Source organism: Exophiala bonariae, assembly GCF_035927105.1.
Source record: "Exophiala bonariae strain CCFEE 5792 chromosome Unknown scaffold_39, whole genome shotgun sequence".
Taxonomy (NCBI): domain Eukaryota; kingdom Fungi; phylum Ascomycota; class Eurotiomycetes; order Chaetothyriales; family Herpotrichiellaceae; genus Exophiala; species Exophiala bonariae.
This window is the reverse complement of record NW_027042514.1, coordinates 300067-326499: the sequence shown is the minus strand read 5'-3', so window position 1 is coordinate 326499 and position 26433 is coordinate 300067. Positions and strand designations below refer to the sequence as shown.

Genomic DNA, 26433 nt, shown 5'->3' with positions numbered 1-26433 from the left:
AACACCAACCATGATGATGGCATGGCTGATAGCATAGCATTCGTGGTGTAGCACTTTGAATGGAAAGTGGCTCAGGCGATGGTGTTCCACTCCAGTGCTGTAACATCGCAGACACATGAGAGAGAGAAGAAGCCAGAAATAGATTTGATTGGAGCAACGTCAAGCTGCTCATGCGAGGCATTTGATGTGGCTTGCACAGCATGACGGCACACTCTGGGGAGAACTGGTTCGAGCATTGACCAGCTGAGAGGAAAGACCAAAATGGTCGAAAAAGAAAGGCGCAGCATAGGGAGAGAAAAAGCCAAAGAGGAGGAGGTTCGTGCGGGATGAAACTATCGTTTTCCTCTAAGCCCCATTTGGAGAAGGCAGCCGAAGTGGTCAGAATATCGCCATGACTGACCGTCCTTCTCTCTCAGCTTGGAAAGCAACATCACCAGAAAAAGCCAGTCAGACAGCATTATAAGATTTTTCTATTTCATGAGCGGCTCGGAAAAAGCAGTCTTCCCGATGCGAGAGTCCACGTTTAATGCCACCAACCAGTCAGATATCACTTTGCTGCATTTCCCTCATATGGTAGACGTGTATTTTGAGATCATTCACACTAGCAGAATTCTGACACTGTTCTTCGAACCCATGCCATGCGAGACAGTCCTTTTGATGAGAAGGAAGTGACGACCACGAAACCTTCCCCATAGGTTATTAGGAGAGCCCGATGTGCTCTGCCGTCTTCGGCTCGTTCAAAGATTGTCTTTGAGCTCCATCGTATGTCTTATTCTCCCAGCCACGACTTGACCAGATTGCGTGAGTCGTGGCGAGAATCGTCTTAGACGATAGCAGTCTCACTCACTGATTCGCTGGAACCAGTGGTACTAATGATACCTTGGATGGAAACACACTGCTCAATTGTCTCACAGAGTGTGGCCCGTTGACAGGATCAGAAGATTTCTACCTTGGTAGATTAAGGTTAACTTAACGCTGTCGACAAACAAGCTTGTCATGCAAAGCTAGGAAGATGCTTCTCGATGCCGACTTTGGTCTCCATTTGGTGGCTTCTAGGCGTTCAAGGCCCCTCTCCTCTGCATGGTGGCATGAGCAAAGCCTCTAGCTGATGGCTGGGTTGATTCATTCTCACCTTCGAAGGTTCCATGTAAGGCGAGTGTGAATCGTTTGTGGAACTCCAATCGACCAAGACGGGACATCCGTTTGTTCACATCTGAGTGGTCTACTGGCTTTGTCCTTCGTGCTTTGACACTACCTCTTTTTGGAACAGCGAGCTGAATACCCTGATTCAAGGGCAAAAACTCGTGGTGAGAGCCGGCTCCAGCAAATTTGTTGGACGGCAGCAGAGAAGCTCTGAGCTCACGACACTTCGGACCTCGCCCTCCTTACCACTATTGGCGCTTTGAGCGAACGATTGATTGAAGCTGCTCTGAGGGACACCGTTTCTCCAGCACGGATAACCTTTAGCGTATTGTGTAGCTTACGTGGACTGATGATGATCATTCGAACTCCAGCGTCGTCGCTGTGACTGGCGTTACGGACAATATCTAGGAATGATTTGACTGTGGATTCGTTGGCTGACCATAGTGTCGGGTAACCAAGCAGAACGATATGAAGATTATTCGGAGCTGCGCCCACTGCGGCTTCCAGAATTTGTGTAGCTTCTGCGAAGGTCACATCATGAGTCGAGTCGTGGTCTTGGAGTGTGGACCACACTGCAGATGACAGATGATCACCAGATGGAAGTTGATGAATGATGTCCATCGCTAAACTGAGCATCGCAAGTACAATGTCAGCGTTATTGTCCTTCTCCTCTTCACCTGGTGCTTTGGGTCGTAGTCCCTGGCCAAAGGTCACCACCGGCAATTTGGCTTCCATCAAAACTCTTGCTATCTGTCCTGCAAGGGAATGGTCGACCCGAGAAGTCTGATCACCCGAAAGGAATTCTAGGTAGAGTAGCTTCTGTGATGGGTTACAGAGCCATCTATTGGTTGCTTGCGCGAGGCTCTGATCGAAAAGCGCTTGAGAAGGCTTGGGGTACACTTTCACACCACATGCATGATTTTCCGAATGCCGGGATATGGTATTTTGAAGTATTTTATGGATGACGCCAGTTGTCAGAGGTGGAGGAAGACACACTTGGGGAGACTGCACAGGAGCCGCAAGTGCAAAGCTGGGTGTGTCCTCGATCCTAGGCTCTGGCGTTATGCTGCAAAGCATCGGAAACCCCATGACATCTGCCCTGAATGCAGACAATAATGCCTGAGTGAGTTCATGTTGTTTGATGCTTTCGCCCTGTTGCCAAATCATGTACTCGGCCAATGTTCGAAGTTCACCTGATAAGCCGATACGTGCATCGTTTAGTTCACCCCTGAGTTGTTCGACATCAAGTCTAACCACACGTACTTCGGCTTGCGATCCAAGTCCTGCCGCATTGCGGACTCCTTCAGCCTGTAACTTTATAGTATCGATGGATTTGCGGAAGCGTTCCGAGAAGTCTCGATGAAGACTATGTAATACCTTTGAGGCACTCGACGATTTATACCATATTATGGCATCGCCGAAGAAGAGGAATACAGCAATGTACAGTTTAGCGATAGCAGTCTGGACATGCTGACTCCTTATCAAGTTCGACTCAACGTTACAGAGACCGATGGCGTCACTGATGGAGTCCAGGGCATTGCTTAGTTCTTCAATTGTTTTCGAATGGTTAGTTGAGGCCTAACGTGGTAGAATTAGTCTCTCGGTTACCAGTTTCATTGATTAGGGACGCAGTAAAGTAGACTGATCAGAAGTTATGGCTAACCTTGACAAGCATCGTGGCTGCTCCTGCCACCAAAGACGTGTAGGTATTCGAAGAAGGAAAGATCTGGAACAGTGTTGAATGCATATCAAATTTGTGCATCAGGCTGTGGAACAATTTCTGTGGCTTGCCTTTACCAAGGCGTTCTTTTGATTCCCATGTGTGCCGTGATGTTTCGACTGCTTTTAGTAGGTCCTCATACGACCAAGTGTCTTTGGTTTCAGTAGGAAATGCCTTTTTAAGTATATCAGAGAGATGTGCTCCTTCGCCCTGCAGAACCCGAACTTCTGTGCTACGTTGTTTTCAGCAACCCGTTACCGATTATTCGCGCCATTGTTCATACCTGGCCAAGTCCTCATGCTGAAAATATTGCGTCCAATATGCCCTATCTGTTAAGGCAGCCTCTGGACTAGTGGTGCTTTGACTATGGTTGTCAGTGGAGAAGCCCGATGATATCATTCGGTCACGCTGCTCGATCAGACTTGTTGAAGAAGCCATGCTGTTGCCTTTACTTGAGTAGTCGGTAGCGCTGCTTGTAGAATGGATAGTCTGAGTCTATAAAATTGTGTGGAAGAAGGAGGAGGAGGACACGTTGGATGCTGATCTACCTAGTCGGCTCATGCCTTGACCTTGAATCAGGCATCTGGTTCTGTGGCGCACGAGGCTGTGCAAAAGCACTACTACGCACTAAGTATGCGCTATCTCTTGTTCAACAAACAAGATTGGTCACTAAATACCTTGGCAACAATTAAAGCAATGCGCAGCCATCCTCGGACTTGGCCCCCATGCGACTTGTCCTTGAAGCTGATAGTAGTCTCGTCGTGTACATTACTGCATGCGCTTCACTCCTTCATCCTCATGAGCATCATTTGAAGTGAGCGTCGAAGCCCATCTTGTTCTTGCTGTTGAGCTGAATTTCCCGACCTCTGTCTCAACAACCCTCCACCTTAACGCCCTGCCTCGTTCATCCCATGGTGACCATCTACCCCTCATGAGGCTCTCCACAGCACTCACAACGCAGGCTTCTTAAACACGAGAAAGGAGCCTCCCCCATCCACCTTCCGCAAGCAAACTATAATACACCAGTACAGCGTAAAGAGCCTACGATTATCGTGGCAATTATAACATATATCTTACCATCGAATCCCTGATAGGAACGGAAACATGGCTCCCCGCGTCGGGACGTTCCGTGTACCTCCTCAGCCTAGCTATACCACTGCTATCGACCCGTTGGATCTAGACTATCCTTTAGGAGGGGTCGCAGACGAACGTCCAGGCCTTGAGTCAGATGATGAAATAACAGCCTTTACCTCACGCTTTAGAAAGGCTTCCAAAACGCCTCGAAATGGTTCAGCTGCAGATGTGGTCTTTGCGCGATCCGATTTCGACGATCTTCGAGCAACAGTGGAACAACTTGGGTCGCAGATGAGTAGTATTGCAGATGTCCTACGGCAAAATCTTGGGAGTATTGGCGCTGGTGCTATCGGTGGTAGTTTACCCGTCCAGTTTGACCTCCCAACTATAGACAGTTTCAAAAAGCCTACCTCCAACAAAAAGCCAAAGAAACCGAGAGTCTCGCCAGACATTGTTTATTCCGCCGAGGTATATCCACATGACGCTCCTGGACGAACACAGAGTCAATCGGCAAAGGTCATCAAAAGCAAATTCCCTATAAGCGCCAGGCAGAGTCGCAGGAGGGAGAAACTGACTAAACAACTTGAAGATGCTTACACCACTGGTGACTTGCCGGTGTTCGATGTCCACAAGTATCTCTCTGGTGCTAAAATTGGCCGCTTCGGTCCACGTGCTGTTGCCGCCAGTGGTAGTAGCTCCAGTGACTCGGATAACTCCAGTTACGATTCTTATCGATACGACGACAATCTTAACATCAGATACGATGACCGATATGATCCATCAGGCAGGAGAGCGAATAATATTCTCAACGGTTCATTCGAGATTGTTCAAGATGGAGGGACATTGCTCCACATATATTCACCTCATGTGATCCGAGCTATTGAGTCGGTGGCAGGCAATTTCCCCGGAATCGCCCGTGATACTCGATCGTTGATCGTCCCAGAGCCATTTTGTGCACTGTTGTACTTTCGCGACGAGTTATTGCAAGGAGATGCTATTGACTTGGCTTCTCAAGACGCGCAACCAACAGTAAATGGTGATGCCGATTCAGATGCAACAGACTCCGAAGCATCTGATGATGAGGAGGTAACGCGCGAAGATGCACTTATTCATATGAAGCTGTTATATTCTTTCCTTGACCCACATTGCCTCTCGGACATGCTCCGAGAGAAAAGTCGCTGGCAGCGTCCCACCCCAGTCTGTACTTTTGAGTGGCTGTGGCTCATGTTTCCTCCGGGAGAGCTTATATATGAAGGAGGTACCACCGATATCGAGATGATGCAGGCATATCAAGTCAAGAGCTTCTCTCTCGAAGGCCCTTTCAAATATGATGACGATGATAAGCCCATTGTGAACACAAGAAGATTACGCCGAAGGGATAAAATGTCGGCAGGTCATTCTATCAAGCGGTTGAATATCCGAGTCGCATACCGCACGCACGATGGCAGAAGAGCAACCTTGAAAACGAAACTGTTTGTGGTCCATCCATTCAAGGGCGAAAGAAATATAAATGAGCTTGAGATATACCCGGCCAAATATTTCAAGGATCCTGATGGGGCTACTCGGAAACGACTGGTCGAACGTGGCCGTCGCTATCAAAATCTGGCATCAAGAGGCCAATTCGATTATCATGGCGATACCTTTTCCGGTGTACGTCGTCGACTCGACACTAGAATTGTCGTCGATTTGGAGACATACTTTTACGCACCTAAAGCGACAGCTGCACGGCCCATTGATGCCGAAGACGAGCCCTTGTACGGTTCCAGAGGTCGACCACCGTTATACCCAGAAGCCGATCGCTCCGTATATGACGACAGTGCCTCTGATGTAGGTTACAGGACATATAGAAGGCCTGGCCGGAGTGCGGATCGATGGCGGGGCAGAGCACCTAAGACGTTTCAGTCTACCTCATCAAACAAGAAGCTTAAATTGGTCGCGAATGAAGAGCTTCCTGAGGAGCAGTATCTCATATGCGTGCCCACGATTCAAGCGTACATTCTGCAAGAACGTCTTTGGGGTCAGTATATTCATTCCCTCCACTTCTCGTTCATCACTAATCGTGTCCAGAAACTCTTGCAGTGGGATCGATATCTGAGTGTGTCTACAACGAGCGTCTTCTGGACGAGTTACAGATCTCAAACGAAGCTCGCCGTCTGGTCCAAGCACTATCGCGTAACTATACCAACAAGTTGAAGAACCTGAACTCGAAAGATGGTTCGAACGAAGATCAACAAGCTCCGTGGACTTCAGATTTCATGCCCAACAAGGGTGGAGGCCAGATTATCCTCCTTCATGGCAAGCCCGGAGTCGGTAAGCTGCTATTTCCCCAATCTTCAGATAAAACATGACATTGTTCACTCACATCTACCCAGGCAAAACCACCACAGCAGAATGCATCGCGGAACTCTCGCACCGCCCTCTCCTGACAATCACCTGCGGTGACCTCGGCACACACGCATACGACATCCAACGAGAACTCGAACGGTGGCTCCACCTCGGCACGCTGTGGAACTGCGTGCTCCTCTTCGACGAATCCGACGTATTCCTCGAGTCGCGCACGCACGGCGACATCTACCGCAACAGCATCGTGTCCGTCTTCCTCCGGGCGATCGAATACCACACGGGCCTCATGTTCCTGACGACCAACCGAATCGGCAGTTTTGACGAGGCGATCCTGTCGCGCATCCACGCGGTGCTACACCTGCCGAACCTGAGCATCGAAAACCGGCGCGAGATCTGGGACACGTCGTTCCGCAAACTCGCTGATGAGCGTCCGATGATTAAAGTCGACTTTGCGGTGATGAACTACGCTTACAACGATGAGAGGATTCAGAAGTTGGATTGGAACGGACGCGAGATCAGGAATGCTTTCAATACCATGATTGCGTTGGCCGAGTGGGATGCTCAGCATAATGATAAGTACACGAAGGATGGCAAGGTGTTAGTGACGCGCATGCATTTGGAAGAGGTCGCGACCATGAGTGGCACTTTCAAGGAGTATCTAGAGGAGTTGAGAGGCATGACTGAGGATGATCATATGAAGACTCAGGGGATTCGTGGCAAATGAGAAAACTTGGGGTTCTCCTGACCGATATATTATATTACGAGATACGATGATGACGATGATAATGAGGCCATTGATCACGTTCTTGGGGACATATGCTACAAGTACATATATTATGACAGATCTGCAAAACAACAATACCCTGTTCCCCTTTCAAGTCTACTTGCAAATGTTTGAAAGCCATGCAGGCCTCACTCTATTCCTATCTCTCGCCCATACGAGTCCCGATCAAGACACTCCCGGCCTCGAAGCTTGAGTATGAGCCTGTTGTGCAGCTACCACCTTACCCACCTCGCCCTTCAGAACCACCTCCCCACCCGCATCGACATCCACCACATCCTTCAACACCTCACCGAGCACCTTCTGGCACGAATCCCTCTGCAGCAACAGCCTCAACAACACGCCCTCGGAATACCCCTTCTGTGCCACCAGAGGCAACAGCCTTGCTAGCACGGCCGACTGCGACTTGCCTTCCCGAAACCGCCTCTCCATCAACTCTAGCGTGCGCTGCGCTTTCACGGCCTCGCGCTGTTCGGCCGTCAGTTGTGCCCACCGGCTGTCTTTCGACAGGTTCCCGACCATCGAGAGCGTGGCGGAGCGGTCGGCCAGGTATCGGCGATTGAAGAGCTTCAGGAGTGGAGTTCGTCGTTTTCGTTCCTCGCGCGCTTTGACTGCTGTTTTCTTGTGCGATAGGAGGGATTTCGGCCAGCGTGGGGAGTCGGTTGAGGGGAGTGGAGAGTTGGCTTTGGAGGTTGGCTGGGAGGGTGAGTCTTCGTCGTCGTTGGAGGTGGCGTTGGATGCGTGGGAGTTTATTAATCTGGGAGGTGGTGTGGAATTGGAGGTTGGGAAGCTTTTAGAGCCGACGGACAGGAGGTGAGATGGGAGGAGGTGGATGAGATGGCTTTGGAGGAGGGGGTCTTGGTCTGGTACCACGTTGATGGGGGGTAGTGATGGTGGGAGATGGTGCTGGAGAAGACGTCCTTGGTCTGATTGCGGTTTGGTCGAAGTGGCTGGTTGAGGGTAAATGGTACGGGGTTGTTGTAGAGGGCCGAGATCCGACATGACGTTGGCAAGGGGGTGTGGAGAAGAACTTCGCCTGAGGGAAGTCCGTGGTCGTTTGGAACTTTCCGAAGTAGCAATTTGGGTTGGTAGAGGAGTAGTCCTTTTTCGTTTCCGATTGCTAGTCGGTTCGGTCTCTTCAGAGTCGCTGGACAGCAAGATTAGCGGAGGCTGTTGCCGAGTACCAGCATCATGTTGATTGTCTTCGTCATCGCCGCTTTCGGAAGATGATGACCAGGCATCATTGCTGACTCGCATATCGACAGGATAGCTGTTGCTGATAGTGCTTTGTGACTGAGGGCGTTGATACGTTGCTTGATCGTCCCCCGGTCCTGAGATTTGCGTGAACTTTGCCAGAATTTCTCGTTGGGCCAAGTCTTCTGACTCTTCTTCAAGCTCGCGTCCTGTTTCGATTCTTTGTGAGGTCGTCGTTCCCCTAAATGTATTCGTAGATTTTGTATCATATTGATTGCTGAATTTGGCAGTCTTCTTGGCCTCCACTAGTCCCGTGGAATTGTTTAACAATTCTTGCTGATCCTTGTCTACTCCATCCGGATCAGGCTCAGGCTCTGCTTCAGAATCAGTCGAGACCGTGGGATCCTTCGCGATTGTGCTTTTTGTATTTTCAATGTCGCTGATCTGGGCGAAGCCTGGAGAGCTTTCCAGTCCAGACACCCTAGGTGACTTGTCCAGATTTTGCAGTGGTGGCGTCTCTGCTACTTCTTGCTCAGATTCGGCTGCTGAGTCGCCATATCCGACGTCTCCTGTCTCAACGTCCTCGACCTCATGACTCTCAGCTTCGACTTCGTCCTCCACTTCTTCGTCGTCAGTCTCAGACCAATCATCAATATCCCGGTAGTAAGGCATTCCAGGTGGTCTTCAAGCTCTCAGTGAGACTTTCACCTCCTCTCATTGCAATATCATGTGTGAGTTAGCAATGAGACGAGACTTGTGATGGGTCGTCAAACACTGGCATGTGAGTTGAAGCGGCAGAAAACTCACCGCCCCAAGACTTTAAAAGCAGCAACATCGGATAACATGCTCCGGCTACGCCAGGCTTGGCGCGTCAAACGACTGCAGAGTGACTCCCGCGAGCTTTGAACCTTTGAGACTCCCCAGTCATACTCAGGAGAAGGTCTAGAAAGAACTTCTGTGATCTATTCAGGCTTATTTTGATACTGTTTGTCAGTGGTCACATATCTCTATGACCCACATTAGTCGGTCTGGGCAAACTTCGCTCGATGAGCGGATGACCTCACTAGCATTAGACATCTTTTTGAGGCTTTGCTTACGCTGCCAGATATCTATCGTCTACGGATTATTGTTCTACTTGAGATTCAACGACCTGGCAAATTTACTCAGGTGTCGTCGTGGCAAATTGCCTGAAATCCTGAGAAGTGCAATCAAAGCACTGGTCCGAATGATGTTGATGACAGGCAGCTTTGAGTGACTGGGCGCACACTCTTGACTGCGTCTGCCTGTGTTTCGCCACACGAAGGCTCAGCCTTGGTGTGACTGTCCAAGATTCTGTTTCCTCTTCTGAGATTAGGATGAATTGCGCGCAGTAAGCAGCATGGGCTGCAGATGGACCTGGTAGTCTGATTGCCAGAAACGCTTTCTATCAGAGAGTTCTGGCAGAGAGACACAAGAGGAGGACGATTGGAATTGATAGAAGAGCACGGCATATAACTCCATCTTCGAAACATCTGCAACCCTGTAGTGGTGATCAAACTAGGAAGATGCTGAACGTCTGGTCTCTGGTTTGGCACTCTACTCGTTTGAGAAGTAAGATACTAACTAAGGAATTGTCCTCTATGTCTAGGCAGCAGCGACGATAATGGCATGATCAGGCAGAAGAGCAGTTTGTCGCAGTGAGACACGACTACTGCTTTCCTGGATCACCCTGAGCTGTTGAGAAAAAGACTTCTGGGGCATGTGACATGTTGCCGACCACCTGCGTTTTGAGCGAGACGATTGTGGCCTGCTCATGAACCATCGGCAATTGAGATTTCTCTTTGAATGCGCCTGCTTCAGCAGCATTCACTTTATCTGACTAGTGAGGACTGCTGCCTGCTCTTTCAGTAGCCGCTTGTTGTGAATCAGCAGGCAACCGCCGCCAAGACTTTCAGTTTTGGCAGCAATTTCAGAGGTATAAAGAACCCTTCCTCCCCCATCCATTCTCTCTTCTTTTCTTTTTCTTTTTCCAACGCTCTTTGCCTTCTGGCTCAGATCAAGTGTAGTAACTGTTCTTCCTTAGCTTGACGGCTAGGATGATCTCCAAGGAGATCCCATCGTTCAAGACATTCTTTGAATTTCGCAATGAGCCTGTGAACTTGTTCACAGGTCTCTTGCACTTGTATCCGAAGTCTTCCACTGCCACTTTGTGATGCAAACAGCTTCCTTTTCATCATGACTTTTACCTGGAGTAAGGTCTTGGAGAAGAGTTGAAGAGCCCAGAAGAGAGGTTCCAGGGAGCTGATGATAGCTATCGTTGAGGTCTCTGGGCACCCATCAACCCGGATGGTACTACTGAGAGCCTACATGGTCAACTGATTCTTCGCCCTGCGCCACTTGCCCACCCAACCTATTGGATTCCTGCTCTTCTTGTTCTTCTGATGAAACCAAATCTCCACGACCTGGGTGTGAGCACCACGAGGCAACCAACATCCAACTGAGGACATAATGAACAAGACAGAAGATGCCCCAGTTCAACCTCAACTGCCGAAAATAGCCTTCCCCCAGGCAGCGTGCTGAAGAGCACACAATCGAACCCTAAGACCAACACAGTCACCCTACAAGTCACTCAAACCTGCAACCATCGTCCATCATCCATCGAGAAACTACGCCACAGGTAAGCCCTGGTCCCATCCTTGTTCTGGCTACACCGCCCCGATGAGGTCTCAAAACCTAACAACAAAATCCAGCTTGCAAGACCCAGCCATACGTGTGTTAGCGCGCTCATCCTTGAGCCTAAGGTCACAACACGTCCGCACCCAACAGTCAGGCAGTCTGATCTCTTCTAAACACTCATCATTTTGCAGAAACTGGCACGATTCGACATGTCATTTCTACAGAGACATTCCATGAATTTACAACCTCCCGCGCCCTCTGGTCGCCCAGAACTCCCAGCAGACCACTATTGCAACATCCTCCACCAGGACCCCCCTCTCCCTGAGTCTCAGAAACCACAGGTTCATCGGTGGGAGTCTCCACATATACGCTGATACAAAATCAAAATGAAGTGCAAAAGAAGAGGCAAAATTGACAGGAGCACAATCCACAATCTTGCTGATATAAAACTAAGACGGCAGAGGTCCAGCATGGGGCTCTGGAAACTCAAAAGCCCAGTAAACGCACATGATATTAATTCTCCGCGCGCTGTGAGTGATTCAATTGATCAAAAGGAATAGCACACAATTTTCGCAGTAGGTGAATCCACTGATTGACACCGAAGTTACTGGCGTTGAAGCCCAACTCTCCACTCATTCAATGTTTTATTTTCAGCTCGAATACTAGTAGCTGGAAATGCCATCATGTCCGCCTTTTGCGATGAATCATCCATCTTCCATGACTGAGAGAAGTGCTGCTTCAGACCCTATAACAGTAGTAGCTGTATGCATCCGTTGCTCGCCATGCAGGAGCAAGCAATATCATAATCTGGCACGGCGACCATGGACGTTGAACAAGCCACAGTCAAATTGGGTGCATGAAGCCGGATATCTGGCAAAGCAGAGGAACAAACAGCCTCAATGACAGAATTCTCGCTTTGTGTTTAGACTTTGTGTGTTTTATCATGTTCAAGCAAGGCAAATGTTTGTGACAAGTGGTTAAGAAAGGTGGTGTCACGTGCACGGCCCCTGGATTCACCAGCCTCGTTTGTATTTTGATCTCTGGCTTAGAGAGAACGTTTTTTTGAAAATTTGAAGAACTCAGATATCATATTCAGCATGTACATGAAACCTTCATTTTGCAATGTTCATTGTTCTGCTCACTCTAAATGTGTGTTTCTCCTTTATTTTATGACGGTGAATTTGAATCAGAAAGGCAATGTCTTAAGTTGATTCACTTGCGGTGCAGCTTTCTTCGGTTCCTTGCACCCTTTTCTTCTCATATCACAAAAACAAACAACAGACGCTGAAACCGATATCAAACACTCTGTTTGTCGATCAACTGTTCTCCAAGGCTCAACATGGATCTCATTCAGCGACTTATTGACACTTGGGACGAGGTGCCAGGCACAGTCATCAACCATGCCACAATCTCTGACGACGTCATGAGCCTCAGCCCTCTCGCTTATCCTGGACACGTTATCTTGGCCTTTTGGACGATGATGTGCAGCGAATGATCCTCCACATCTGCGAACAGCTCAATATCATCAAGCCCAACCTGCATCTCAAGCGGGATCACTTCGGTGAGCTCTTGATCTCTTGGCTTGCTCTCCATGGCATACCACCTCGATCTATCGCCTACGCACTGACACGGTGTAAAACTTATCCAATCCTATCTGGACATGTAAGCCGCGAGCAGCATGCTCAGATCCTTTACCATTTCACAACACTCAATTTTCATCAACCCAAAGTGTCAGGCCCCTCTCATCTGGAACGTGAGATTCGTTCTGCCTGCAACCCCGCTATTATGGTCCAACTTCGAGGCTTCATGCCCACTTGGGTCTCGAAAGCGATGGGACATGCTCTTGTGGACCAAGGGGGGAAGATCTGTACCATAGGACCTGGGGGTGGAGAGATTGTCTACAAGCACGATGGCACAGACAAGGACATTGACAAACTCCTCCTCCACCGAAGTATTGAAGGTTCGGGGCCAAGGCTCTCGCGCGGAATTCCCAAACGCCTCAGGGATCTGATGTATGAAGGCCTAATATCTGAGAAAGTGGAATGGTTGGGAACGGACATGATTGCTTGGATCGAGAGTAAATTAGGCTCCAAGAAAGGCGATAGTTTTGGAGAGATGAAGCTGATGGAGAGGAAGCTCGCGGAGATTTTACAGGCTGGCGAGATCCCTCGGATGCTTGTAGGCCCAAGACCTGTTGTGAGGCGCGCAAGAATCGTCTGAAGTGTATGCTGAGTTGTCAAATGACAAGAAAGCAGGTCTCTCTTTTGCAGTCAAATACACAGAATGAAGGTGACATCACTTCCACAATGAATAGCGATTTCAACATGATATTAAATGCCCTCCTCAGTAATGAAGAGGACTTATTCAGCTCCTAGGTTCTGTATTTATGACTTTTGGAATTTCGAATTGGTGCCGTTAACATGCTCTGCTTCTTGTACTCCATGGGTCGGATGGGCAAAATCAACTATGCATCCGCACAGATTGGTGGGAGAGCTGTTAGATTTTGCTCCCTTTCTTAAATCGTGGGAGAAACAAGTACCAAGACTCCGCTGATGTTATCTCCTATCTAGCTTTGTATTGGATTGGGATATATTCACTGCGCTCTTCAGACTTGAACACTCAATCCTCAAATAGAGCTTGGCAATGTTCGATGGATGGGCTTGCCCCCCTTTTACAATACAACCCTGAGAAAAACTTTCTCACGATCAGCGATTCCTGTCATATTGTCATCCGTTCACTAGTCTACTTCCAGTGCCGACTTTCCCTTGTTCCCCATACTTAATGCACCGTAAGCATTCAAACCTGCGTTACCAATAGCACGATCTGTGTGCAAATCAAAATGAAGCAGGGAAGATTTAAATAATTACGGGTCAAAGCTCTTGTACGACACCAGAAATGGTTCTCGATTGGTCAGCCCAGACAATCGTGCATCGCCAGGAGCATTGAAATATTGCTAGAATGGTAGTGAGCTGCGGGCTGCATAGCCCTCTCCATTATCACGCACATCTTCGAGTTCATCGATGAAGCCTCTGGATCTAGGCATACCACCAACGCCACGCAAGGAGTGTGACCAGGCAACCCCATTGGAGAACGTAAGTTACCTGATTTGGATAGCGCTCCACTTTGACTTTACATCACCTCATTTTCAAAAACGACGCATTGCAAAGGAGAATTACAAACAATATCCAGCTCTGCCATGCGACTGGTATCTACACTCTGGAGAACATTGCAGGCAGGTCGTGACGTGTATCAGTTCCAATCGACACCTACCTGCAACATAAAATCCTTGACGCCAAGGCAAATCATCAAACAGTGGATGTTGTATAAGAGGTTGAATAGCGCAGAACTGCTCTAGTGAAGCATTGCATTGCTCCTCACTGATCGTCCAATATCGCTATCAAACACCCCACATCAGCAGTAGTATGGCCCATTATCCAGAACACATAGTTGGCAAAGCGGCCCAACGACCTTGGAAGTCAATCGCGACTTTTCCGGTGGGAACTTTCTTGGAGAACCTTGCTGTCCGCGCAAATGGATCTCTGCTTGTAGCAAGCATGCTCGCCGGCGAGATTTATTTTCTGGATCCACACGCGACAGATGTTCAATCCACAATCTGCAGACTCCATCAGTTTGTTCCTGAAAATGTGGCTCAAGACAATCCGGAGCCTGGAGCGTGGGGAGGAGGCATGATGTGTGCTGCAATCGTGGAGGATACGAGAACAGAAGATGTATTCTATGCCTTGTCTGGTATACATGGCCAGGCTGGTTCCTGGGGGGTCTATAAACTCGACTTGCGTTTCTTCGACTCGGATGGAACTACAAAAGTGCAGAAGCATGCAACAGTTCCATGGGCGCTATGGCTGAATGGTGCGGCTTTCATCCCAGGGACCTCAAAACTTGTCATGGCCGAATCTCTTGGTGGTAGGTTGAGCAGTCTGGACGTCGACACCGGAGATGTCGAGATTTGGCTTGACAATAACCTCCTCGATAAATTGACAGACCGGGCGGAATGGCCAGCAGCAAATGGATTGAAGTTTAACGGAGAAAACGTATATGTGACCAATTCAGATCGAGGCCTACTACTTCGGGCCCGATTCGATGGAATCACAGGCAAGTGTATTGGTGACAAGGTGACGGTAATGGCAGAGGGATGTGCAGGAGATGATCTCGCCTTCGACATAGAGGGCAACGTGTATGTTGCAACAAATCCAAACCAGACTGTACTGAAATTCTTCGGAGTCAGGGCTCCGGGAGCTGAGCGGGTAGAAGATCGTTTTATTGTTGCTGGGGGCTTCGAGTGCACTGAGACTGCTGGGCCAACTGCGGTGGCATTTGGAAGGACAAGCGGCGACGAACAATCACTCTACGTGGTCACAACTGGTGGACTACTCGCGCCCATCGGAGAAGCTCCTGGGCCGGCAAGGGTGCTACGGGTGGATGTTGGAGTTAAGGGCGCACCATTGCTGTTCCCTTGAATACGCGCTCGAGGGTTCTACCATTATCTTTGAAGGCTCACTTGGGCCCCTCACCGAGCAGTAGCGACTTCGGGGTGGCTGGAGCTGAAGATAAGGGTGAGATATTGACTGCATCAAGAGGGTCAGAACGATCCTTCACTTATGAAATAAAGAACCGTGGTAGTAGTTATGGTCATCGATATCTACCATACATATAAAAGCATAGCTCAATAAAACAAAGCCCTTCGCCTTGGAATCCTTCAACTACTCGGGGTATCTAGAGAATGCTCGACCAGTCTGCCTCCTTTACATATTCTTGCCAACTCTTGAATCGGTATTCTGGCAAAATCTATGAGCCCATTGTTAGCTGGAAGGCTTTAACTCGGAAAACGAACACCTACGTCTCGTATAGGAATGATGTCGTCCCTTTTCTGAGCCATGTAGTTTCCTGTTCTGATGAGCAACAATTGTTCAGTTACGTTCTGAACGATATGGGGAGGCATTCCAGCCTCGGCCATCTTTTTCGAATACTCTTCTGGCTCAATTTCTTGAAATATTGTACGGACACCCAGCGTAGTACCAAATATTTCTAATCTCTCGGCGTCGGTCTGCTCTTCCGCTAAGAAACTGATATTTTTTCTCATGTAGGTGGTTCCAGACTTTAGAAGAGCATTGATGGCTGGGCCTAAGTCGTCCGGATTGACAGAGGCGAATATCGTAGACGAAGGATATGGTTTTGCTAGAACGTAAGTTGGTGGGCTTGTGGAAGAGTCCTTCTGTGGTCCAAAAGGATAATTGAATTTAATCCAATTCGAGTAGTAATATCCCACCCAGATACAGATCGTCTTATTCCAGAGTGTGGGAAACTGTGTTTTGGAAATTTCGTTGAGCTCGTTCTTAGCATTGTAGTGGAGCACGTTCTTGAACTGGCCGTTCGAAAGCTCTACAGCATTTGGAAAAGAACTTTGAATAAACACTTCAAGAGTTGGGAGCGTCGATGCCGCTGATAGAATTCGACGGCCCTGCGCTACTTCGCCTTCAACTGTATATACAGACCAGAAGTCAGTGTTCGCATATATGGCATGCGCCCTCGCAACTGCTGAGTTCACGTCTTGTTCCGAATCTAGATCACACTTGACCACTTCAGCCCCAAGAGCTGCTAGCTCAAGTGCTAAAGGTTTCGTGACATCACGGGTCAGGGCTCGAACGACATAGTGTGATTTTGCAATTGGATCCTGCAGGAAATATTTCGCAATCGGATAACCTTGGTTTCCGGTGGCAGTAAAGATAACAACAAGACGTCTGTCCATGGTATCGTAGGAAAAGTACTGGGTCAGGGCGGAGTGGTCAGCACTGCACAGGATACTCTTCATGATAAGGGGAAAAACCAAGTGTACTACACATTATATAGCGACTTCAGCGGAATCCCTCGTGTAAACAAACTATTTGTAATGCTAAACTTTTAATCTTGATTTCTCAGCAACAGGATAGCCTTCCGCCTAGCTTTGCAGATGAAGTGTAGGGAGTCCTTCGAAGTGCGCAGCAAACGTGCTAAGCTCCCCCGAAATCATGTAACATTGACAGGGATACATCAATACGATGAAAATTCGACACGAACGAGTCCTTGGCAGAAATCGCGATGTTGATCACCAGCATATCACCTCGCGCAAAAGCCACAAGAATCAGACATGCTAAATTTGTGTACTCGAGAGACATTTTAGCAGATTGGACCCTGTGTCACTAGCCCCAACAAATGCCGTTGAGAATTACTTCACGCCTTGCTAATCTCGTACACATATTTCAAAGCACTTGCATTCCCATTTTTCAATTTCTCCAATCCCGTCTGGATGCCATCAAGTCCTCCAGGTATGATCTCATAAGGATGTCCTTTCAAGCTACCATCCGCCATTGCAAGCTCCACGAAGCCGAAAAATGTCTTTGCGAGCCAGTGATTTACACTAGGGTTAAGCTCAGTCTCACTTGGAGATGTGAATACAAGGGGGCTTATGGTGAAAGTTCTTTTGATATCGGCAAGCCTCCCAGTAGCCTGTTGCAAAGGTAACACAGTTGCGATATGGCCTGTTTTCTCGAGGACAGCGCCCAGAATGTTTTGACTCGCACCCTCTGAGATCGCATCGAAGGCGATGTTGGCAGTAGTATTCGCCTCTTTGAGCGCCTGTCTGATCCTTTCAATGATTCCAGACTCTTCTCCCCGATAGTCCACCACACGATCTCCCTGCTGTGCATCTAGTTGACTTTCCACAAAGCTGATGGACTTGCCAGCGACGGCGATAATTGGATGCAAGTTGCTCAGTCTAGCTAGCTGAATGGCGAAATTACCCACTGCGCTACCCGCGCCATAGATTATAATTGCATTCCTTTCGCCACCCTGTGAAGCTGCATGCCATGGTTCAGTCACACACAACACTCTCCACAGACCAACAGCAGCTGTCGTTCCCGTCAGAGGAACTGTGCTCGCCTCCACGAAGCTGACGTTCTCGGGAATATGAAAGGCTGCATATGCCCACAAGATGGTGTACTCAGCGTCTGTTCCGTGCTCGGTGCCGGGATTATGGAAACCGGCGACTCTATCCCCAACCGAAAAACCGACAACACCGGCACCAATCTGGTGAACTATGCCGGCAACATCATCACCTTGATTGCATGGTGGCTGGCCATAGATTGTAGAACGTTTACAATCTTTTTGATTAGAAGAAGCAAAGATAGTACGAACTAGAATCTGGCCTCGTAGTGGTGCTGGTATAGGTACAGATTGAACCTCAACAACAGGTCCAGCAAGTACAGTTGCAGCACTCATCGACATCTTTATATATCTGCAGTAGCTGAAGGACGCGGGAGAATATTCCACAAAATTGGTGAAGATCTTGGGGCAACCTAGAGTATGATATCGATTTCTCCCTTCGCGGCCAAGATGGGAGCTTGAGTTTCCTTACGAGTACTATACTGTGTCAAGAACATGGTGTATTTACTGAGGTCTAGATAGCTGCATGCGGCCCTACGCGACGAAATGGAGCTCCAAAACAGCCACGTAAAGCAGCCAGTGCATTTGCATAGGGAAACCACTGAGGTTGTTCGACCTTAACAGAACTACGATTGTACTGCTACAAAGGCCAAAGAAGGCGCAAGACTGGATAGGGTGTCGATTGGGCTACTCAGATTTCCTTTTCCTGCAAGTGGAGTTGCATTATTCCCAGATGTGGTAGCGGGGCTGCAAATTACAAGGGTTGATGCAGCTCGATCAGCCACCTCGTAAGCGAATTGTGCCCCGACGTATCTTACCATCTTCTTGCGGAGTCGGCTGCAACGATTTTGTCCCCTGGCGATCCATATCACGCCATTGAAAGCAGTCGCAAACTATGAAGACCACACATTCTGAAACTGTGGATGCGAGATTCTCTCTAGCGCCAATTGTCTTTTCTTTTCAAGAGAGCTATATAATGACATTGGGACTTCCTTCCACATTCAAGATCTCAACAATGTCTGCGCTGAAGCTATTAATAGCACATGAATTTTCATTAGTAGGTTTATCCATTGCACCATAATTCAAGCGGCCTGGCGATCATCCTTTGCCATAAACCCCAGAGTTTAGATATTGGCTAATAATACTCGGCCAGCGAGCCAAGTCACCAGGCCGGCTACGATGGAGGAGAACTGCCGCTAGACATGGTCTGCTTTAGCTCAGTAGTAGCTATGCCCCTTATTTCAGTGCGGTCTTTCTCACGACTAATGTCTTTCTTCTTCAATGATGCTAAGAGCTTTGATAGTTGAAGAGATAGAGAAAGAGACCAGATCTCGCGACATTTCCGACAGCAGGAACGATGACAGGGTAAGTCAGTGGCATGATCTTTCGAGGCGGCAGCTTGTTCTTGCCTGATACAGCGATGTAGGTTTGTGGTTCAAACTGTCTGCGCATCACTCAATGCTTGATATCGTTGATTCTGGTTGGTAGATAATTATGTCGTCTGTGGTCCCGGCGCTTATCTGCAGATGAGTCAGTCGACAAGGATGGAAGCGCGCATGACGCTAGAGACGGGACAGGTCCTTAGAGCTTACCATCTTCTGACTAAGAGCTGATTACTTGACTTGGACATGGGGTGGGCGTCTGAAGAGGAGTATAGAAAGCGTTCAATTCAGATTCAAAAGCTCGTTCAACCGGCGTTGGCTGGGTTCAGCAGATATCAAGTGCAGACCACCCTCCCCGACGGATCACATGAGCACTAGCAAGGAGAACAGCAACCACGGACAAAAGTTAGGGACAAGTTACTAGGCTCGAAGCACGGCATTGCTCCTGTAACTCATCGTTGCATCTCATCATCGCTGAAGTTGGCAAGACTCCAGAAATCACTCTGAACGCTGGATCGAGGTTTGTGCAGGCCAAACATCTGAAACATTGCGATACTTCGGAAGTCACGCGCCAGCCGGTTTCTGGAGTGCTCGGTCGCCACTTCAAAAGTTCAGTGTTGTCAATCCATTTCGAGGAGGCCGTCAACCTCTTTGTCCATTATCAACATCTTAGTGAGGGGCATCTGCGCATCGAAAAGCCCCCTTTAGATGTTGACGGTCGCTTGAACCGCCTGATCATAGCCTTAAGACCATAAAGTGGACGCAGAATTATCGATGCCGTAGTGCCTTCTAATTTCCCGCCGAATTTGTCGAAGTCCAATTGTTTCTCTATGAGATGAGGTTACAGCAGCTCATACTGGTCAATAAGACAGTAGAGTCAGTATCTATTTCACAGAGTAGTGGGCATGAGCGCATTCGAACGCGGCGATCCGAAAAGTCGCAGCATGGGACCATTTACACAGATTCTTTGATCGCCCGGTCTGGGCACCCGAACACTAGAATGGACACCTCCAAGCAAAAGCCTGTCAAGTGGGGAAAGAAGCCCATGTCATCCTTCAAGGCTCTGCCAACGTCTACCACTGCGACAACCTCGCCTTTAAGAGAACCACAAGGGCAGAACAATGACACTTCCTCACCAAGGAATGTGCTATCACGACTTCAGCATCAACCTTATCATTCCTATCAGATTCCGAGATTTCCTCAAGGCGAGAATGACTTGATGGACCCATTTAGCGCTACTTCCGTTCAAGTCAACCCAACCGCTCATAAATTGTTGCAATACTTCCTGCATGTTCACCACCCAAATATTTGGCGCTTGGAACATGTTTTGCGAAGCGACAAAACATACAAATTCCAATGTGATGCCAAAGTAGTCGTTCAGACATGTCTCAGCGATGAGTATAGTATGTATTGCTTACTTGCATCGATGAATGGCCATATGATACACATGGAAGGTATCAACACCGGTAATAATGACTGCCATTTCATCTCAAAAGCAATCGCAGCCTCTCGAGAATATATAAACAAAGGCCGGCCAATTACACCACTAATGATCTTCAATACTTATCATTTGGGTTGTGCAGAGTGGGTCAGGGATAACGTCTATGCCGCATATGTTCATCTTCGAGCCGCAAAGTTCATGGTGGACAGCAGTGGTGGCCTTGAAGCGCTGGACCAGCCTTTCGCAGAACTCCTTGTTCTTGGAGACGGCTTTGTGGCAGCCGAGTTGCAAAAGAAACCGCTTTTCTCTCACCAGGAACTGCAGCGAGTAGACGAAGAGCCTGTGGAGGAATACGGTCTGTATTATCTGCGAAAGCTCCTGACTGGCTCGGTGCCAGCTGGAGCAGGCTTTTTGCTTTCAAGCCAACATTCAATTGTCCCACCATCCCTCAGGTCCATAGTCATGGATCTCGCCGTGGGCGTCAGCATTATGAATTCTTACTTTCAAACCCGAATGGATCAAGTTGCTCCTGTCGCAGTCGTTCACTGGGTTTTCCGCCGCACTTTGATTAATCGCCATTGCCTTCTTAATCTTGAGTTCGAAGAATTGAGAAGCGAGGCACTGCGACTTGCCCTCATTATGTGGACGCTGAGAACGACTGGAGCAGGACGAAAACGTACGTCGAGAAGTATGGCCCCGTATTTGCGTGAGATATTGGTCATCATCTCGCAGGCGTTCTGGAACGGACATGAGGAAATTAAGGCATGGATCCTGACTATCGGGGCAATATCCGCAGCTCCGAATAGCAATGAAAACAAGTGGTTCATACGCGAGCTCTCTTCACAATTCTTCTACGGAATTCGAGACTCGACGATTGTCTTGCAAGGCCTGCTTGCACGGGCAGGCCGATTTTTAATGCTGGAGGCAACAGAACGTGAGACATTGGAAGATCTGTCACATGTAATTGTAGCTGCTAGCACGAGCCCGAGAGGAGGGAAATGGTAAGGTAGTTATCCTTGAAGTCGGTCCTCCAAGTTCTCTTGCAAATTCCGTACTCGTTCACTGGGTAATTACTTAGCTTCTGAGAAATCGTTGTAGATGGTGCAACCTTGCGTTAAGAACAGGTCAGCTCGATTGAGCAGTACTGCATAATTACTGGGCTACTTGTATCTTGCGGCACACCCAAGGCATAAGCAGTAGTCACTGAAATGTGTTCAGCATCAGCACGTACGTGAAACCCAGGAACTGCTCAATAAGTAATCTGAAAGATTGAGATCACTGTCATACCTAGCTGCCACGCGGCTGGCAGTGGTGAACAGCAGCACAAGTTCTGCCTTTCACTACTGATCACTCTCACTCTTCATGATTTCCTTTCACTGACTCTTTCTTCTTTCTTCTGTCTTTGGTCATTCTCACTTCTCGAGTCTTTTCTCTTTCCACCACTATTCATACTCATGGATGATGTAAACATCCTGCGAACCTTCAACCATCATCGAAAACCATAACAGCATCTCAACAGTCAGGAACTTTCTCTACTCGCGCACCATGTCGATCATCCAGTCTTTCGTTGATAAATTGAATGGCCTTCCAGATGCCACATTCCAGCCTTGCGACTGGGAGGAGTTGCGCTTGGCTATTCTTCGGTGCTATGGTGGCGAAAGGGTCCGTTGGAGCCACGTCTTGGGACGCTTCAACATTCCTGGGACGACTTTCTCCTTGGTCTCCTCTCGCGAGACCACAGACTACCCTTCGGAAGTCAGCTCGTCCTAGCAATGGTCCGCGATGTTTGCCGTGAAGTTGGACTTGCCCACGCTGACTGCAATTCTTTCAATACTGCTCTACCGAATTTCCATCAATCAAGGATCAACTGGCTTGCTCTCCATGGTATACGAAGTCGATCGATTGCATTTGTGATGAGATGCGATTTTGCAGTATTCGGCCATCTCGGTTCCGATTACCTTGGCCCATCCGTCATGCTTGAACAACATGTCCAATTGCTCGATCATTACATTAGACATGCCAGTCATCACTTCGTAAGAACATGGCCATGCGCCGGTCGTGTAGAGAATTTCCTGATATACCCAGAGCTTTGGTTCAACTCAAACCGAAGACTTGCCGAAATCCCGTGGAATTCCACTTACCAACTCCTTCAAGTTGCAATGGCGCATGCTCTACTGGATGATGAAGAAGAGATATGTTCTCCACGAGCGATACATCACACGAAACGATACGGATCTATCGATGAGCGTAACGAGGAGCAAGAAGAAATACTTTTACTATGGAAGACTGTGGCAGGCCCTAGTCCTAGATTTGCACGGGGATACAGCATACCTAAGAAAATCAAGAAACTCATGATCGAACGTCTTGAGGAAGAAAGGCTGGATCTTCAGATCAAAGTGCAGTTAGGCTTTGAGGAGGGGGACGATATCAAGGAATATGAGATCATGATTAACAACCTCAACGACATCACTTCAAGTCGAGAAATTCAACCAAGGCTGTCAAGGTTTCGAAAGTAGGCATCGATGACAACGACGGTTTTGGAAGAAGAGTCAGTCACTGGAAGCTCCTGTGATTGCTTCTCATACCTTCGAGAACTAAGATAACACATTGTTGGTTTCCACACAGCGTGAAGGCTGCACAATACCACCGGTCCAGTGCCTGCGACCGCCGTGGACTAGAGGATGAAGCCCAGGCACTTGAGTAGGTTCGCCTAGGTAACCTCTTTGTATTAGTTGCAATACACGCAGCGAGTCCAAAAGTCCAATTCAATGACTGATGAGCGGAATAATACCTTATGTTTCATTCTTGTCCCTTTATCGGGGCAACTTGATACTGAAGACAGCGAACTCTCCAACAGACTTATCGATCAATAGGCAGCACCATGAGTTAGCGTTGTGGTGCGGGAGTGCACAATGAACTGTCTTGTAGGTAGAAACCTATCTTTTGTACTCTTTCTCATCTAGAATCCTTTCATTTCCAGCTCTCCTTGTTCCTATATCTTTGTGTTTATGCGGTCTTTTTACAACATTTTCTCCGTTTCCTCCCCCTTTGCTCCAACAACTCCACACTTCATCTGCTACTGAGCCCAATCAACTGTCCCTATATAATTGGAAGATGCCTTGGCTTACATTAAATCCGAACATGGCTGTAATCCATCATCTTCTTGACTACTACAATGCTGTGATCGATGAAGTGCCAGGCGCAACACTCGATCCAGCTGTTGTCAGTCAACTACCTCTTACGATCCCCACGAGAACTATCGACCGAATGGTGTTTTACCTCAATCAGGAGTACGGAATTACTCATCCTGGCAGGACTCTCAGTATCGACGAAATCATGGATCTCAGTATGGCAGACGAGATCCGTTGGCTTATCCTCCACGGTGTGCCCAGCCGATCGATTGCATTCGTGATTAGGGAGTTCTTTGCCGTGTTGTTACCTGATCAGAAGCAATATGCTGAGCAAACCGCTCAAATTATTGAACACTTTCTTTTCTATTCAATAGGTAAGGAAACAGCCTTTTGGCAGATCAACCAAGACACAATCGATATGTGTATGAATTTGACTAACCTTGCTGCCACTCAGGGACAAAATTGGCAGCAAAGACTAAGTCTACGTTACGCGCTTGCCCACGACATGATTCTTCGTCTCCGAACATCGATGGAACACGCTGTTGGTGACACTGGTGGGTACATCATTATTGATCTACCAGACCGACAACCACCATTGCACAAAATTACCGGCAGCGAGTTTGAAGAAGTCCTATTTCGACGAATGATTAAAGGGTCCAATCCAAGAGTATCATATAATATCACAAAGAAGACCCGGGGCTTGTTGCACGGCCACTTCAGTACAGACAAACTCGGTCCCGAAATCGAAGCAGCTTTCGGCTACATGGAAGGTGACGGCGAGCTGGAGCTGGCATTGATGACCGAGAAAAAGAAGGAGATTTGTCGTACCAACACCATTGACAAAAGACTGACAGGCCCAAGAGCCGTTCCAAGGGACTTGTTGGTGAAGCGCAAAGCCAAATAATCGACTATTGGGTCGATTGAGATTTTGAGGCGCACAACCAACCAATTGTGGCCACTGGTATAAGTTGTCAAACTTCATACCCAGCACTGAACTAAGGTGTCCCACAGTCTTGAGGACGCTGATCATGAGTTGTTCCTGCTGAAATCGAACTTCCATGCGAGGGAGACAAAGGTTAGCAGACTATGGGCTAGATTCAAGAAGCAAATATGACCAGGTATGCATAGCTGCCTCTAACTAGGATACAATTAATGATTGCGATTGCGATTGCAAGACGCCAGCTTCCAGGCACTGTCAGCATATCGGGGCTGTATGTGTGAATAGGTCCTGAGTCACCAGGAAAGCCAACACCATATGGAGAGAAAAGCGGTAAAAATAGTGATTTGCTAAACCGTTACAAGGTCTTTTACCCTCTTTAAGATACTAGTAGTATGCAATACGTGCCTAATTTTCAGAAGTCGATACTCTTATCAGAGCTGTCCAAAGTGAAGTAGAAGTGAAGCGCGACTTTGTTGTCACATGCCATTTTGACTGCTTTGTTCCTCTCAACCTGCCACTTGGGCGATTTCTTCAATTGCTATTCTGGCGTTATCCCATCGCCTGAGTGATGATCTCACTTTAGATATAAAAACAAGAAGCCCACGTTCCAACAGAGTTCATTCCAATCATATCTCGAATTTCTCTCCTCTCGCAAACACATACACTATCATGGCTGGCCCCATATCCTACCATACGTCGCAGCACGCTTGGGTTGGGCGTTATCAACACCCTTGGCTCTTCACTTTTTCTCGCGGACTACGTCTTGTAGGAGGATGCCACGATACACTCACGCGTGTAATTGAGAACATGGCTGTTTACAACAATAACGGACTCTCCAGGAATTCTATTTATGATCCCCCCAAAGGGCCAATTCTGGCTCCCGAGAATGCCCTGATTATCTTATGGCTCGCAGTTCATGGTGTCCCGAGTCGATCGATCGCATTTGAGCTTCAATCTCTCATACCAATGAAAGAAGGACTCAATCAAACCACAGCTCCACAGATTGAACTTGAACGGCATGTTAGAATTATCGAAGAGTTCGTCATCAATTCCATTGATAGGCTTGCGGGTCCCATTTTTAAGAAATGTTGGGGAACGGGTGACTTCATTGACACCATCTGGTCGGCTATCGCAAAGGATGACTTACTACGCGGAGCCACCATTCGTATTCATCGAGCCCTGGAGCATGCGTTGTTGGACGATGGAAAGGAGATCATCCCCACTAATTCCGTACACCGCGCAACCCAACAATCAAGTCTCTATGTGAGCAACCCGGAGGACGAGGAAATGTTTTTACTGTGGAGAAGCATCATAGGCCCTTCGCCGAGATCCTCGCAGAGAGTACCCAAGAGAGTCAGGAATATAATGTCGAAGCGAAACAAAGCCAATGACATTCAGCGCTGGATTGACAAGACCCTATCCTACACGGATGGTGGTCGCGACAACGAAAACGTTTTGATGATGCAGATGATGGAAAAGATTACACGAACTGGGATCATTGATCGAGAGCTTCCTGGACCGCGACCATTCTCAGATTACATCGGTGGAAAGCTGAATGTTGCTGACGGAAGAAGATGGCTACCGAGTTGAAAAGTGAGGGAGACCACAACCAACCGCTCGTTTGGGTCGAGGCTGTTGAAGAGGTCGAACATTTATGCTGTGGGTGCAATTAATCTCGAGGGGCGATGAGAGT

General features: G+C 48.2%; 11 protein-coding genes across 11 annotated transcripts; 7 read left to right on the top strand and 4 right to left on the bottom strand.

Moving 5' to 3' along the window:
• Positions 1-1359: 1359 nt before the first annotated feature.
• On the bottom strand, positions 1360-2818 carry LTR84_009559 (uncharacterized protein; the record flags this gene model as incomplete). The annotated part of the gene is made up of 2 exons (XM_064853099.1): positions 1360-2721; positions 2807-2818. 2 exons carry the CDS (start codon positions 2816-2818, stop codon positions 1360-1362), a joined length of 1374 nt encoding a protein of 457 aa, XP_064700862.1.
• A 1149-nt stretch (positions 2819-3967) lies between these two features.
• Positions 3968-7004, top strand: LTR84_009558 (uncharacterized protein; the record flags this gene model as incomplete). The annotated part of the gene is made up of 3 exons (XM_064853098.1): positions 3968-5954; positions 6005-6247; positions 6310-7004. The coding sequence occupies 3 exons, from the start codon at positions 3968-3970 to the stop codon at positions 7002-7004; spliced, it is 2925 nt and encodes a 974-aa protein (XP_064700861.1).
• A 225-nt stretch (positions 7005-7229) lies between these two features.
• Positions 7230-8927, bottom strand: LTR84_009557 (uncharacterized protein; the record flags this gene model as incomplete). The annotated part of the gene is made up of 1 exon (XM_064853097.1): positions 7230-8927. The coding sequence occupies one exon, from the start codon at positions 8925-8927 to the stop codon at positions 7230-7232; it is 1698 nt and encodes a 565-aa protein (XP_064700860.1).
• A 3768-nt stretch (positions 8928-12695) lies between these two features.
• On the top strand, positions 12696-13130 carry LTR84_009556 (uncharacterized protein; the record flags this gene model as incomplete). Its single annotated transcript, XM_064853096.1, has 1 exon — positions 12696-13130. The coding sequence occupies one exon, from the start codon at positions 12696-12698 to the stop codon at positions 13128-13130; it is 435 nt and encodes a 144-aa protein (XP_064700859.1).
• Positions 13131-14332: 1202 nt separating this feature from the next.
• Positions 14333-15385, top strand: LTR84_009555 (uncharacterized protein; the record flags this gene model as incomplete). The annotated part of the gene is made up of 1 exon (XM_064853095.1): positions 14333-15385. The coding sequence occupies one exon, from the start codon at positions 14333-14335 to the stop codon at positions 15383-15385; it is 1053 nt and encodes a 350-aa protein (XP_064700858.1).
• Positions 15386-15641: 256 nt separating this feature from the next.
• LTR84_009554 (uncharacterized protein) lies at positions 15642-16737 on the bottom strand (the record flags this gene model as incomplete). The annotated part of the gene is made up of 2 exons (XM_064853094.1): positions 15642-15713; positions 15766-16737. 2 exons carry the CDS (start codon positions 16735-16737, stop codon positions 15642-15644), a joined length of 1044 nt encoding a protein of 347 aa, XP_064700857.1.
• A 398-nt stretch (positions 16738-17135) lies between these two features.
• LTR84_009553 (uncharacterized protein) lies at positions 17136-18188 on the bottom strand (the record flags this gene model as incomplete). Its single annotated transcript, XM_064853093.1, has 1 exon — positions 17136-18188. The coding sequence occupies one exon, from the start codon at positions 18186-18188 to the stop codon at positions 17136-17138; it is 1053 nt and encodes a 350-aa protein (XP_064700856.1).
• A 2589-nt stretch (positions 18189-20777) lies between these two features.
• On the top strand, positions 20778-21674 carry LTR84_009552 (uncharacterized protein; the record flags this gene model as incomplete). The annotated part of the gene is made up of 1 exon (XM_064853092.1): positions 20778-21674. The coding sequence occupies one exon, from the start codon at positions 20778-20780 to the stop codon at positions 21672-21674; it is 897 nt and encodes a 298-aa protein (XP_064700855.1).
• Positions 21675-22828: 1154 nt separating this feature from the next.
• Positions 22829-23185, top strand: LTR84_009551 (uncharacterized protein; the record flags this gene model as incomplete). The annotated part of the gene is made up of 1 exon (XM_064853091.1): positions 22829-23185. One exon carries the CDS (start codon positions 22829-22831, stop codon positions 23183-23185), a length of 357 nt encoding a protein of 118 aa, XP_064700854.1.
• A 625-nt stretch (positions 23186-23810) lies between these two features.
• LTR84_009550 (uncharacterized protein) lies at positions 23811-24704 on the top strand (the record flags this gene model as incomplete). Its single annotated transcript, XM_064853090.1, has 1 exon — positions 23811-24704. The coding sequence occupies one exon, from the start codon at positions 23811-23813 to the stop codon at positions 24702-24704; it is 894 nt and encodes a 297-aa protein (XP_064700853.1).
• Positions 24705-25547: 843 nt separating this feature from the next.
• On the top strand, positions 25548-26330 carry LTR84_009549 (uncharacterized protein; the record flags this gene model as incomplete). Its single annotated transcript, XM_064853089.1, has 1 exon — positions 25548-26330. One exon carries the CDS (start codon positions 25548-25550, stop codon positions 26328-26330), a length of 783 nt encoding a protein of 260 aa, XP_064700852.1.
• Between the last annotated feature and the right edge of the window lie 103 nt (positions 26331-26433).